Source organism: Charadrius vociferus, unplaced genomic scaffold (assembly GCF_000708025.1).
Source record: "Charadrius vociferus isolate BGI_N301 unplaced genomic scaffold, ASM70802v2 scaffold1640, whole genome shotgun sequence".
NCBI lineage: Eukaryota > Metazoa > Chordata > Aves > Charadriiformes > Charadriidae > Charadrius > Charadrius vociferus.
Window position 1 is genome coordinate 122,029 of NW_009646613.1, and position 13,444 is coordinate 135,472.

Consider the following 13,444-nt stretch of genomic DNA (forward strand, 5'->3'; position numbering starts at 1 on the left):
CGGGGCTGGGTAACATCTCTGTCGGCGACATGGACAGTGCGATCGGGGGCTCCCTCAGCGAGTTCGCACACCGAGCTGAGTGGCGCGGTTGACGCGCTGGAGGGAAGGAATGGCATCCATAGGGATCGGGACAGGCTGAGAGGTGGGACTGTGCCCACATCGGGGGGTCCAACAAGGCCCCGTGCAGCTGGGTCGGGGCAATGCCGAGCACAGAGCCAGGCTGGGGGGGAATGGCTGGAGAGCAGCCGTGAGGAGAAGGGCTGGGGGGTGTCGGTGGGTGAGAAGCTCCCCGGGAGCCGGCACTGTGCGCTGGCAGCCCAGAAAGCCCCCCGCACCCCGGGCTGCATCCCCAGCAGCGTGGCCAGCAGGGCGAGGGGGGATTGTGCCCCTCTGCTGCGCTCTGCTCTGGGGAGACCCCCCTGCAGTGCTGCCTCCAGCTCGGGGGGTCCCACCAGCAGAAGGACACGGAGCTGTTGGAGCGGGGCCAGAGGAGGCCCCGGAGATGCTGGGAGGGCTGGAGCCCCTCTGCTGGGAGGACAGGCTGGGAGAGTTGGGGGGGGTCAGCCTGGAGAAGAGAAGGCGAAAAAGGGGAGAGCTCAGAGCCCCTTCCAGTGCCTAAAGGGGCTCCAGGAGAGCTGGGGAGGGACTCTGGGTCAGGGAGGGGAGCGATGGTATGAAGGGAGATGATTTTACACTGGAAGAGGGGAGATTTAGGTGAGATATTAGGAAGAAATTGTTGCCTGTGCGGGTGGTGAGCCCCTGGGGCAGGTTGCCCCGAGAAGCTGTGGCTGCCCCATCCCTGGAGGTGTTCAAGGCCAGGTTGGACGGGGCTTGGAGCAACCTGGGCTGGTGGGAGGTGTCCCTGCCCAGGGCAGGGGGTGGCACTGGGTGAGCTTTAAAGTCCCTTCCAACCCAAACCATTCTGTGATACTGTGAATTGTCAGAGGGCGGGAGGGACACGGGGTGCGCTGGGGCCTGATCCCCATCCCGGCCCCCAGGGGTGGGTTTGTCACAGGCCGTTCACCAGATGGGTGCGTGTACGGCCCCTGAGGGGTGGGGGAGCCTCTGCAGTGGCTGAGGGCTGAGGAGAGGCAGGCACAGGTGGGGACCCGCGGCCGGGCAAGGCTCAGCCCTGCATGGGCCCAGTTCCCCGTCGCCATTACCCCTCCATGACTGTTAAAAACCCCAGCACTGAGGCACCCCTTGGCGTGAGGCAGTACTGCCCTCAATGTTGGTATCGTTTTATATTTGGGTGAACAGAGTGGGTTTGGGACTGTGCTGTACCCCTCCTGGCAACCCCCTGCAGAGGAGCTGCTTCAGAGGCACCCACGGGCTCCATCCCCAAACAGCGTTACGGCGTCCAGCTGCCGGCTCTCGCCAAGGTTTGGTTCCAGTGTTACAACAGTCGATAGGTGATGGCTGGATTCAGGAGCTGGGGCTGTGTGGTCACGGAGGAGATTGCTGTTTATGACTTCTGCCATTAAATGCTGATTTCACTTCTGAATAAGTCAGGTAAAGCAGACGCAGCAGCAGTGGAGCTGGTGCCCGGTGCTTGTGGGACTTCCCTCCTTCTGCAGGTCAGCGAAACGGGGTGGTGAGGGTTGAACAGACAAATCACTCTGAAATCTTTGCGCCGATGCAGCCTGACAGCGGTGCACGGGGAAGCCCCTACCCCACCACACCGACAGCCCAACTTACCCACTTTCTGGATTTATATGCTTATAAATATATGCTTTTTTATGGCTCTGTAGCTCCTTAACTCCTTATTTACACCGCATTATACTCCTTAACATAGGTACAGTCCATCTCCAAGGTACCAGCTCTATGTAAATGCTCTTAATTTGGCTGTATACAAACCACACTCTACTTTAAAAAATATTTACGAGCCCTGGGGCTGTAAACTCCCTACTCTGGGCTGTGTGATTTAGCTCATCCCTCTAACACTTAGCTGAGCAAATGCTGAGGCCTTCGCACACCCCGTCTGCAAAGTTTCGCTAAAATACAGGTCTTGGGGTTCATTTCTGGGCAGGCTGCCCAGCTCTGCTGGCGTTTGCTCCCCAAAGCGGGCACGGGCGGTATTTGCCAGCTGGGCAAATATTTTTGGGGAGGGAAGGATCAGGCCACCTGCTTCCATTGATGGAGAAGCATCACAGAAATGCGGGGAATATTTTAGCTATAAACCAGTAGAGGTCACTCCGCCTCAGTAAATCCAGTGCTACTGGAGACTTCGGGCCACCAGTAAGAGAAAGGGAGAGCTTACTGGGGGAAGGTGGGTTGGGCAGGAAAAGGACACTGGGCATCCCGGTCACCCTCATACCGGCAGCTCCTCGCTGTGTCCCGCGTGGGACAGACACACTTTCCCGTCCTGACACCTCTTGCTGGAAGTGTTTGGGCTTACGGGGGTCACTCGTACCGGCCCTGCGCTGGCTCCCACGGACTGCGGACATTAACGCTCCTCTCAGCAATTCCCAGCATCTCCCCTGGAACTCCAAGGCCATTTTTCATAAACATGTTTTGTTTGAAGAGTAGTTCTTTGCAAGGAATTTTTTTTTAGCAGATTTGCCATGCTTTAATTTTTTTTTTCAAAAAAAAAAAAAAAAGAAAAAAACACAATTTTAGTGGAAGAAGACATCTTTTTCAAAATGAAAGCCAAATAAAAGTGCCGGTGTGCAGCAGCTTGGCGGGGCCGTGGGCTGTGACACCTCCATAGTAGCGCCAGCTGGTCCCTGCGTGCCCCCCGCAGTCCCGTCTGCCCCAGCCCCGATCCCTCCTTGTCCCAACTGGCTGATAACCCTTCCCCAGGTCTCCACGAGCCGTGCCCCGTTTCTGGCTGTTCCTGCCTCTCGGTAGCAGCCAGGTTTTATCCTGCAATATTGAAATTCTGCAGGTGGGAACCATGGAGGAGGACGGGTGCTGCCTCCTGGGAACGGCAGAGCAGCAGTGGTTGGGGAGCCGGGGGGGAATGGGACCCCGGGATTTACTGCCTCCACTTGTGCGAGGACCCCTTTTTGTTGTTTTGCTCTGCTCCACAGCTGCCGCCAAGGGACACAACTGCTCTGGGTTTGCACAAGGAGCAGGGAGCGTGCACCCAGGTGAGACTTTCAGGGGAAGCAGAAGGAAAACGAGGATGGGATTTGCACCCTTAATACCCAGTGATACCTGTGAACCGACTGCATCCTGGTGGAGAGGAGTCCTTGCATCCGAGTCCTTGCATCCCTGTTGTACCCAGGGCGTGCACCTTCCTTCCTTCCTTCCTTCCTTCCCTTCGTTTTAGGACTGGGTACAGTTTGAAAACGAATCCACATACCCCCCTGCCCCAAAACGCGTCCCCCAGTCCTGCCGGGCGCAGTTGCTGCCCTCTGCTTGGTGGTTTTTGAACAGAGGTTTCCCAGCTGAACCCCCTTCCCAGGTCTTGGGATCCTTCCCAGTGTGTGCCTGGCCTTAAGTGACCCATTAACACCTTACAACATCTAAAATCTACCCTTGTGTCCAAATCCTGCGCTGCATCGGGCTTCTGATGCAGCTCGGTCCTGAGCCCACTGAAGAAAGGACAGGTTTTTCCCGTGACTTCAAGGGGTTCACTTCCACTCTCACCCTTTGCTAAAATTTGGAATCACACTCACTGTTTCCACCATTATTAATTTTGTTACCTTGTAAAACAGACTTTATTTTTCTTCCTGTAAATTTTGTGCAATATACATCTATATGCCTATAGAGTACACCTCAATAAAAAGCTTTTTGTCCATACATTATATTACTTTTTATTTAATGTCATGAAAAATTCAGACAACGCTTTTGTCCTTAAATAAACATTTCTCCCTCCCCTGCCCTCCCTTCCTAGCTGACTGGTCCGAAAGAGGAAATTTTATTTAGTTATTTTCTTTTCTTTAAAAAAATAGAAATTACAATCTTACAAGACAGAACATTCAATGAGAACAGAAGCATGTTCCTAAATCTAAAAAGTAAAACATTTCCATAAAACCTGTCGGTATCTACAGGTAGGTGTGTGTGGAGGGTGGTAAATGGAAAAAAAAAAAAAGTTTTCCATTTCTTCCTTTCATTCATATAGATAAAAAATAACATAAAACCGACTGAAACGTTATATATTTTTCTCTTTTTGCACCAACATTCACAAGAATATATATTATATATATATTTTATCCATTTTTATACACAGTGTGAGGGTTCTGGAGGTGGAAATGCACACTCAGCTAAACTGCCAGAGCAAACAAACAAACAAACACAAAATTAATCTTCATCTGGAAAAGAGCAATCCCTCGCGGCTGAGGTCGCCCCGCTCAAGGGAACCGCTGCCGAGGTCTGTTTGAAAATAAAGCGGCAAAATGTCTCGTGGCCGGTGGGATGGATACGTCTCCGAGACGCCGAGGACCGAGCATCGAAGAGAGTTTGCGGGGCTCAGGGCTCCCGAGCATCATCTCCACTGGCCACGCGCAGCTCTGGCGCAGGGGAGAGCGGAAATCTCCCTTTTTCAGGCATTTCTACCCATTTTTCATTCGCCCTAAAAAAAACCAAACAGGACCAAGCCCTGGCCCTGCCGAGCCGCTGTCTCTTGGTGGCACAGAGGGAGTGCGAGGGACCTTGGCACTGCCACCGCTGCCCCGCGCCTTCGGGTGAGCCGAAAGCAGAGGCTGCGGCCAAGCAGAGGTGCCGTGGGGGATTCGGCGCGCGCTTGCCATCCCTTCTGATGCGCATGGCCCGTCCCAGGCAAGAAATCATTTAATCCACATTTAATCATTTATCCCCTCCCAAGAAATCATTTAATCGACAAGTCGGTTCCTTTAAAGAGAACATAAAAGTGCAGGTTCCCGCAGTTTGGCAGGTTGAGTTACACGTGGTTAATACTTCCAGTCTTCCCTAGATTCCCACAGGGGCTTTTATTGCTCAGAATCCAAAATCTCTCCCATGAGATGGACGCTGTGTCGTAAGCCGGAAAAACGCAACCGGTGGCGAGGGCTCAGTCTTTTCCCGATTTAAGGTGCTTTCTTGGTTTCTTTGCCGGATGAAATGAAAACGGTGACGTTGACCATTGGTGCACGTTGGCTGACAAATACCGAGGATGTAAAGAAGGGTGTGTGCTTTTTTTTTTTTTCCCCCCAAACATTTCAAAACACCCACGGCCGTTTCCTCCGAGAAAGGGAGCGCTGCTGTCCTGCAGAAACGGAGGGCGAGAGCCCCCTCCGCAAAGCACATTCATTTTCTCACGTGCTTTTTCCCCTGCAGAGAGGAGCCGGGAGGTGAACGGTGCTGTTGGAAATGATTCTTCCATAAAAAAAAAAAAAAAAGGCACAACCCTCTAGATGAAAAAGGCAGTACTGACTTCTCACTTCGCACAAGCTTTAGGATCCGAGAGGGCAGGAAACAAGCACGGCGCATCCCTGCCCCGGCGAACGCTGCGCTGGAGGACGACACATTGGCACTCAACATCGTGTGGGGCCGCCGGGACGGTCGGGCAGCCTTCGCCGGAGACCTGGGCTCTAACGCCATCGGGGAGAGAAACAAGGCTGACGAACTCCGACGTGCTCCGAGAAGCAGCTCAGACGGCAGTCAGCAAAACCAGAAAGCGCACGGCTCTACGTGGTGGACGGTCCCAAGTTTTTCTCTGCCTTATACCGAAGCAGAAATCCCATCGGCTTCCCGGTGAGTCTTCCCTGGTCAAGGTTGGTCCGTGGTCTTCCCTAGGAGATCTTTTAACCGAAAGCATGGAGATCCCCTACCATCGCTAAGAAAGCTGCTCGTTAAGTTTAAGGGGTGCAATTATGGAAATGAAGGTCTTCAGCTTAAGCTCAGGGATGATCCGGGCTGCCAGAGGATGGGGTTGGACACACCAGAAATCAACACGAAGCGGGAAGGGGCTTGGGATTTTAGCCCTTTGTCAGCAGAAACTGGGGGCTGCCCCGGAGCAGGTTTTTCCCTTGGAGCTTTTGGCATTCGCTGCAGGAATAGGGACGGAAAAAACCACCTGCAGAACCCAGCTGGAGAGTCCCTTGAGCAGCCCCGCCGCCTGCGGGCTATCGCCACATCGCCCCACAAATCCATCCCTTCTTCACCTTTTGAGCCTCCCAAGCTCAGAGCAACAGGTCTTGACCACAGCAGCTTCCCGGGGAAGGAATAAGGACCTTCCGCTTCCCCTTGACCCCAATGGGCAGTTTCTCTCCCTAAAAAGCTCCCAGGTCCTGCTAACTAGAGAACAAACCCCAAAGTAACAGTTCTGAAGAGCTCCTTGTGGGGGGAAAGCCTGGGTCCAACTCATCCAGGGATTTGGCCACAGTTGTAAGGGCAAAGCCCCTCTTTGAAAAGCGCTCAGGAGGCGGAAAGGTGGCACGAGGTGGGCAGAGCTGCCGAATCGGCTCCGAAAAGCCGGGCGGTCGGCCAGCTGGATGGGGAGCTGGGCAGGCGTTTGGGAAAACGCCACAAGAGAGGGCACGGAGACCCTGCAGAGCTTCTCCCCCACTGCGCTGGGCATCCTTTCCCCTCAGATAAGCCTCCTCCATGGGGAAATCCTATGCTGAATCCTCCCCCGGTCACAACCAGGTGTTGCTTGGCCAAGCTCCTGAGGTGACCCCGCGCCCCAAGGGAGGAGGAATAAATAAAGGCTCTGCCTTCGCCCCCTCCTCGGCTCCAGCCGGGACCCCAAAGCTGCCCCCACCAGCCCCCCCACCCCTATCCAGCTGAGTCTGCATTGCCCCTTCTTTATCCCATGCCTTGTGTTTGGGTAAAAAAAAAATAAAATCAAAATAATAATTAAAAAATAAAAATAAAAATCAGAGACGGAGAGTGCAGCCAGGACGGTGGGAAGGGCCGTGCCGTGAGCGCGGCGGCGTGTGCGTGGCGTGCGCTCCCCGGGATCCGTGCACTTGCGGGGAGGAGTCGGTCCCTTACCGCTGCCAGGAGCATCTCCTCTCCCGAGCAGAGATTTCACATTCATTTCACTGGTATGGCAAAGTCCGTTTGCTTTTTCCTTCAAGGTGCTTTACATTCAAGAGCTATTGCAATCCACAGCGAGGAAATGGGGCCGGGGAGATACCCCAGCCCCCCCGGGTTCTCTTGAGTTTGATTATTTGATTTAAATAAACTGCCCCAAACTTCTGAAGTTTAGTTCGTCTCCGAATTTTGGGGAACTTGAAGGGGGCCGGCGGCTCCCAGCCTTAGCTCTCCCGTGGGTCGCTGTACTGAAGCTCCGAGTTGAAGACCTCCTTATAGAGGGGTGGGAAGTTCATGGCGGTCTCCGGGTGCAGGAGACGGAAAAATTCCAGCTTGTCCAAGTGCAGGTTGCAAATGGTCTTCATCAAGGGCAGCTTGGAAACCATCTGCAGGGAAAGAAGCAGGAGCTGGTGACCACTGGGGTCCTGGCCAGCTTCCTTCATTGCCACTGTTCCCCCTCCCCTGGGGACAAACAAGTGGGTTTGGGGACCAGTGGCTCTGCCCGGTACCAGGGGCACCAGCAGACACCCCCCACCTTTGGGCAGCCCGGCAGCAACGTAGCCTTGCCTCCAAACCCACGGCTTTCCGCAGGACAACCAGCGCCTGGGAGGGTGTGAGGCGCCCCCCCTGAGTGCCCCCCATCCCACCTCCATCCTGCCCAAAGCGTTCCTGAAACAGCACCTTTTGCCCCAAACCCCCACAGCCCATGGAAAGAGAAAGTCTCCTTCAACAGGTCCCAGGGTTTGTCCCTCCCTCCCCCCCCAACACCCGTGTGTGGCTAACGAGCTCCGGCACATCCACATCCTTTGTTCAGACATCTCCCCATGGCACACGTGCCGTGTCCTGGCCGGGCTCACTGCCCCGCACGCAGGCAGCACCGCTACCTTTGAGAGCTTGTCCTCAGCGGAGTGTTTCTTCTGGATCTCGTGCTGCAGGGCCACATAGATCTTGTCCTGGAGCTTCTGCACCTTCTTGGACTCTGTCAGCCATGGGCGATCTACAGGAGACAGCCAGTGGCCAAGTCAGTGCCCTGTCCCCCCAGCACGGTGCAGTGGCCTCTTGCTCTTTTCATAGAATCATAGAATGGTTTAGGTTGGAAAGGGCCTTGAAGATCATCAAGTTCCAACCCCCCTGCCATAGATGGGGACACCTCCCACCAGCCCAGGTTGCCCAAGGCCACGTCCAGCCTGGCCTTGAACACCTCCAGGGATGGGGCCTCAACAATCGCTCTGGGCAACCTGTTCCAGTGCCTTACAACCCTCAAAGTCATAAATTTCTTGCTAATATTTAACCTAAACCTGCCCTCTTCCAGTTTATAGCCATTCCCCCTCGTCCTATCACTACATGCCCTGTAAAAAGTCCTTCCCCAGCTCTCCTGGAGGTACTGGAAGGGGCTCTAAGGTCTCCACCATGGAGCCTCCTCTTCTCCAGGCTGAACAGCCCCAGCTCTCTCAGCCTCTCCTCATCGGAGAGGTGCTCCAGCACTCGGATCATCGTCAGCACACGCTCCAGCAGGTCCATGTCCTTCTGATGTTGGGGACTCCACAGCTGGATGCAGTACTCCAGGTGGGGTCTCACAGGAGTGGAGCAGAGGGGCAGAATCCCCCCCCTCGCCCTGTTGGCCACACTTCTTCTGATGCAGCCCAGGGTACAGTTGGCCTTCTGGGCCGTGATCACACATTTCTGGCTCATATTGAGCAAACCTTTTTAACCCTTCCTGCTCCCCAGGATGTTTTTGGGGACGGTGGCAGGGCCAGGTGCCCCCTGTCCAGCCCCCACGACCCTGCTGTTGGGGACGCGGCTCCTTCTCCCACTGAGGAGATTTGTCAGATGCATTTTCAGATGCATTTTTTCCCCCAACCTCCTTTCCCGGGAATAACTTAAATCATCCACTGAGGAAGCAGAACTGAGATTTAGGGGTCGGCTCTCCCCAGCTTTGGCACGAGACCCCCCCCCCATCCCCGGCCAGTCCTGGATGCGGCATCCCACCCTCTCAGCCCCGCCGCGTACCTGGGGAGAGCAGGACGGCAGCGGTGAAGAGGGCAAGCTCCTCGTCCGACAGCTGCAGGCGGCACAGGGTCCTCGCCAGCTCAAAGACGGCACTGATGAGGTCATCGCAGCCTAATGGGGGGGAAGAGGGGGATGTCACAGCTCCGTGCTGCCCAGTGGCACCCAGGGCTTGGCAAGTTTGCGGAGATGAGATGCGTGAAGGGGACTCCTTGGCAGATACCCAACATTGCGGGGAAGAAAGTGAGTCCCAAACATAGCATCATAGAATGGTTTAGGTTGGAAAGGACCTCGAAGATCATCGAGTTCCAACCCCCCTGCCATAGATGGGGACACCTCCCACTAGACCAGGTTGCCCAAGGCCACGTCCAGCCTGGCCTTGAACACCTCCAGGGATGGGGCCTCAACAACCTCTCTGGGCAACCTGTGCCAGTGCCTTACCACCCTCAAAGTCATAAACTTCTTCCTAATGTTTAATCTAAACCTGCCCTCTTCTAGATTAAAGCCATTTCCCCTCATCCTATCACTCCATGCCCCAGTAAAAAGTCCTTCCCCAGCTCTCCTGGAGCCCCTTTAGGGACTGGAAGGCCACAATAAGGTCTCCCCAGAGCCTTCTCTTCTCCAGGCTGAACCCCCCCAACTCTCTCAGCCTCTCCTCATAGGAGAGGTGCTCCAGCCCTCGGATCATCCTCGTGGCTCTCCTCTGGACATGCTCCAGCAGGTCCATGTCCTTCTGATGTTGGGGACTCCAGAGCTGGACGCAGTACTTCAGGTGGGGTCTCACGAGAGTGGAGTAGAGGGGCAGAATCCCCTCCCTCGCCCTGCCGGCCACACTTCTTCTGATGCAGCCCATGATGCAGTTGGCTTTCTGGGCCATGGCACACATCAACCCGATCCCAACGGGAGCAAACATGGGGGAGATGTCACCCCCTCCTGTCCCTGGGGAATTTCGCCCAGCCGCGTTTCACCTGGCTGCAAACCCCAGCCCCATCTGGAGACGTCGAAAAGAGAGGAGAGCCCCGAGAGAGGCGCAAGCAAAGCGGCTCTTACCGAGCGACTTGAACATCTGCACGCCGCCGAACTTGCCCTCGAAGAGGACGGTGTTGTTCAAGGGGTTGAATGCGCGGATCATGCGGATGAGGAGCACTTCCAGGCAACCTGACGTAGGCAGAGAGAGCGCAGACCAGGGCAGGGAAGAGGGGGGTTCCATCATCCCAGGACCAAATGTAAGAAAGAAGAAAGCCCCCAGTGCAAGTTTCAAGTCCGAATTGTTCATTCCCAAGAGCAGAATGGTTATTCCGATATCCCAAATTTGGGTTCAGGGTTGTTTGTTGTTTTTTTTTAAAAGTTTCCAATTGTGATTGCAATATTTCACCAAAGGGAAATATTATCCGGGCGTTCACAGCCGGCCACAGGGATCAAGCAAGGTCATGGTGGAGCGCCGAGAGAGGAGAGGGTGAAAACAAAATAAATAAAAAGAAAATGGAAGGAAGAAATGAAAGAATGAGTTAAACTCCAGCGTGTCGGACACAGCCAGCTCTGGCTTCGGGGCACCGCACCCTGCCGGGACGCCGGCACACGTCCCCTGCGCCGGGTGAGGCTCTCAGCTCCCCAGCCCTGAAAGTTTACAAACTGGGCAGCTTTCCCACCTTTTTTTTTTGGCATTTTGGGGCTTTTCCACATTCAGAGCCCTCGCCAGGGCACAGCATCACCAGCTCGGGCAGACGGATGGGTGGGGGACACGGGTGTGCTGCCGTTGTCCTCTCTTCCCAGTCTCTTATTGGGAGAAGAGGCCAATCCTTTCCTCTTCTCCCTCCCCGCTCTCCTTTGGGTTTGGCACCCCTTTTCCTGGGGGAAAACCCGCTGTGCTCCTTTCCGTCCCCGTTTCTGGGTGACATCTGGTTGAGGGCAACCATGGAGAAAAGCCTCTACTCCCCATGTCCCTCTCTACACCATCACCCCTAAACATGACCTTCAACTCCTTCCAGCCCAGTAGCTGCTCCCCAAGCACTGACGCTGAGACTGGGGGCAACTGGGGTGGCGAGGGAGGGGAGATCCCGAAAGGAAACCACTAGCCGAGACAAAAGATGGGATTTGCTTTCGGCACCACGGCTGCTGCTTGGGAGTGGTGTTGGGGACGCGAGGGGGGTGGCAGAGACGCGAAGGGGACGGCAGGGTCCCCCCGGCTCTTACCGGCTTTCAGGAGGATGATTTGGTCGTTCTGGCAGAGCTCCATGAAGCCGTCGATGCGTTTGGCGAACTCCACCACGTACTGGATGGCGTTGGAGATCTGCAGCGAGCACTGCTGCCACATGGCCTCGCAGCTCTGCCGGCACAGCGGGCGACGTCCCTTAGGGCTTCTGCCACCCTGCCACCCCGGTGCCACTGTCCTCCCCAACCCTATCACATGGGGCAGCCGAGGGACCCAGGTGCCACGCCATCCATGGGGGCTGGTGGCACTAGGACACCTGGACCTGCCACCACTGCCACCACCACCACCCCCAATAGTGGGCTTTTGCAGTTCCCAAAGCACCAAAAGACCCTCCTCATCCTCCTCGCCTTCATCCCTGCCTTGGTGGCCCTTGCTGAAGGGCTGCGGTGGCTCTGGCCATGGAGGGGAGCCAGGGGGGAAGGGTGGCAGTGGTGGTGGCACTCACCTTGCTCTGCAAGGCGCGGACCTCCTCGGGGGAGTAGAGGCTCCACGCCAGGCGCTTGAGCTCCTCCGTCGTGTACTGGCACGTCTCCAGGTGAGACTTCACCACGTTCTGGGCCACCCGGTCTGCAAGGAGAGGGCAGCAGGTCGGTGAGCCCCTGGGGACACCACTGGCCCCACACCCCAATGCTGTCCCCTCCTGGCTGTCCTGGGTGGCGGCTGGGGGCTGGAAGGGCAGAAGGGCTCACGCGTGGTGTCACCAGGAGCTGAGGACAGATGGGGCATCGGGGGCTGTCCCCAGGGCAGAGGTGGGGATGCTCTGCATGACCTCATGTGCACTGATCTCCATCAGCGCTCAGCCTGGAGTATTATTAGTTTACAGAATCACAGATCACAGAATGGTGGGGGCTGGAAGGGACCTCTGGAGATCATCTCCTCCACCTCCCACCAGAGCAGGGGCACCCAGAGCAGTCGCACAGGACGGTGTCCAGGTGGGGTTTGAATCTCTCCAGAGAAGGAGACTCCACCGCCTCTCTGGGCAGCCTCTGCCAGTACAGCAGAGTAGTTTTGCCTCATGCTCAGACGGAATGTCCCACGTTCCAGTTTGTGCCCATCGCCCCTTGTCCTGTCGCTGGGCACCACTGGAGAGAGTCTGGCCCCGTCCTCTCGCCACCCGCCCCGTAGATATTGATCAGCGTTGATGAGATTACCACTTGCTATTTCTACTGCCTTGCAAGAGGAGACTCTTGTTGATAAATTGTTCCAGTGTCTACTGAAGCTATAGCTTGGCCAAAAGACACTGAGGACTATACTGTGACACTGCCCTGTGTGTGCCCTAATGCTGTGCCACAACATAGATATATAACATTTACATTCAATTTACCACTTGCTATTTCTACTGCCTTGCAAGAGGAGACTCTTGTTGATAAATTGTTCCAGTGTCTACTGAAGCTATAGCTTGGCCAAAAGACACTGAGGACTATACTGTGACACTGCCCTGTGTGTGCCCTAATGCTGTGCCACAACATAGATATATAACATTTACATTCAATTTCCAGCAGGAATCCGGATGGAGATGGAAGAGAAGCCATCTGGACACGGTCCTGGGCAACTGGCTTTAGGTGGCCCTGCTTGAGCAGGACCAGATGACCTCCAGCTGTCCCTTCCACCCTCAACCTCTGTGATTCTCTGAGGGGACAGGCTTGGAGCTGCTCCGAGAGCTGGGGCTGGGTTGGTCCCTCGCTGTGACCATGCCCGGCGCTGCCCAGGACTGGATGCGTCCTATGAGGCACCCAGCGCTGCTCCGACCACCATCCCTGGGGGCTGCACACCCCAGTGCGTGCCCTGCATCACGCCGGGACCGCGCCAATGCTCACCAATCTCGAGGACGGAGATATCGGCAGCCAGCTGGCCGCCCTCCAGCGCCCCGTGCGCGAACAGGGCCGGCTCCAGCATCAGCTCGTAGATGGACTCCTGCTTGATGAGCGTGGCATCGGCCACATCCAGGCTGGACTGGTCGGGCGAGGGCTGCGCCGAGGCGAGCAGGTCGAGGTTGTAGTAGGTGCTGCTGCCGTCGGGGGTGAGGGGGAAATCGAAGAGGAGCCCGTCCGACAGCGTGGAGATGTCATCCAGGTCCGAGAGCCCGCTGCTGACGCTGGTGGTGTAGACGCGGCTCAGGGGCTCGGGCTCATCCTTGGTGCCGCCGCTCTGCTCCTGGCTCTGCTGGTGCTTCTGCACCTCAGCGTAGAGGCTGTCCCGCTGCTTCTTCGACATGCGGCCAAACTTCACCGCTGCCCGGGGAGGAGAGAGCGGCCACGTCAGGGCAGCTTCGCCCCCCGCCGA

The 13,444-nt window shown here is 56.0% G+C and overlaps 2 protein-coding genes across 2 annotated transcripts in view; both read right to left on the minus strand.

Annotated features, from left to right (window-relative positions):
• The window catches only part of SCAMP4 (secretory carrier membrane protein 4), a 23,282-nt gene extending 17,777 nt beyond the window's left edge, over nucleotides 1-5,505 (minus strand). The window contains exon 1 of the mRNA XM_009887862.1: nucleotides 5,346-5,505. Within this exon, the coding sequence (XP_009886164.1) occupies nucleotides 5,346-5,505 (160 nt within the window). The remainder of the gene's footprint in view (nucleotides 1-5,345) is intronic.
• A 1,661-nt stretch (nucleotides 5,506-7,166) lies between these two features.
• The window catches only part of LOC104288984 (nuclear receptor ROR-beta-like), an 8,049-nt gene continuing 1,771 nt past the window's right edge, over nucleotides 7,167-13,444 (minus strand). Inside the window, exons 4-10 of the mRNA XM_009887872.1 lie at nucleotides 12,979-13,392; nucleotides 11,607-11,728; nucleotides 11,143-11,275; nucleotides 10,000-10,107; nucleotides 8,953-9,063; nucleotides 7,827-7,939; nucleotides 7,167-7,328 (exon numbers count right to left, since the gene is read on the minus strand). Coding sequence (XP_009886174.1) covers nucleotides 7,167-7,328; nucleotides 7,827-7,939; nucleotides 8,953-9,063; nucleotides 10,000-10,107; nucleotides 11,143-11,275; nucleotides 11,607-11,728; nucleotides 12,979-13,392 — 1,163 coding nt within the window. The remainder of the gene's footprint in view (nucleotides 7,329-7,826; nucleotides 7,940-8,952; nucleotides 9,064-9,999; nucleotides 10,108-11,142; nucleotides 11,276-11,606; nucleotides 11,729-12,978; nucleotides 13,393-13,444) is intronic.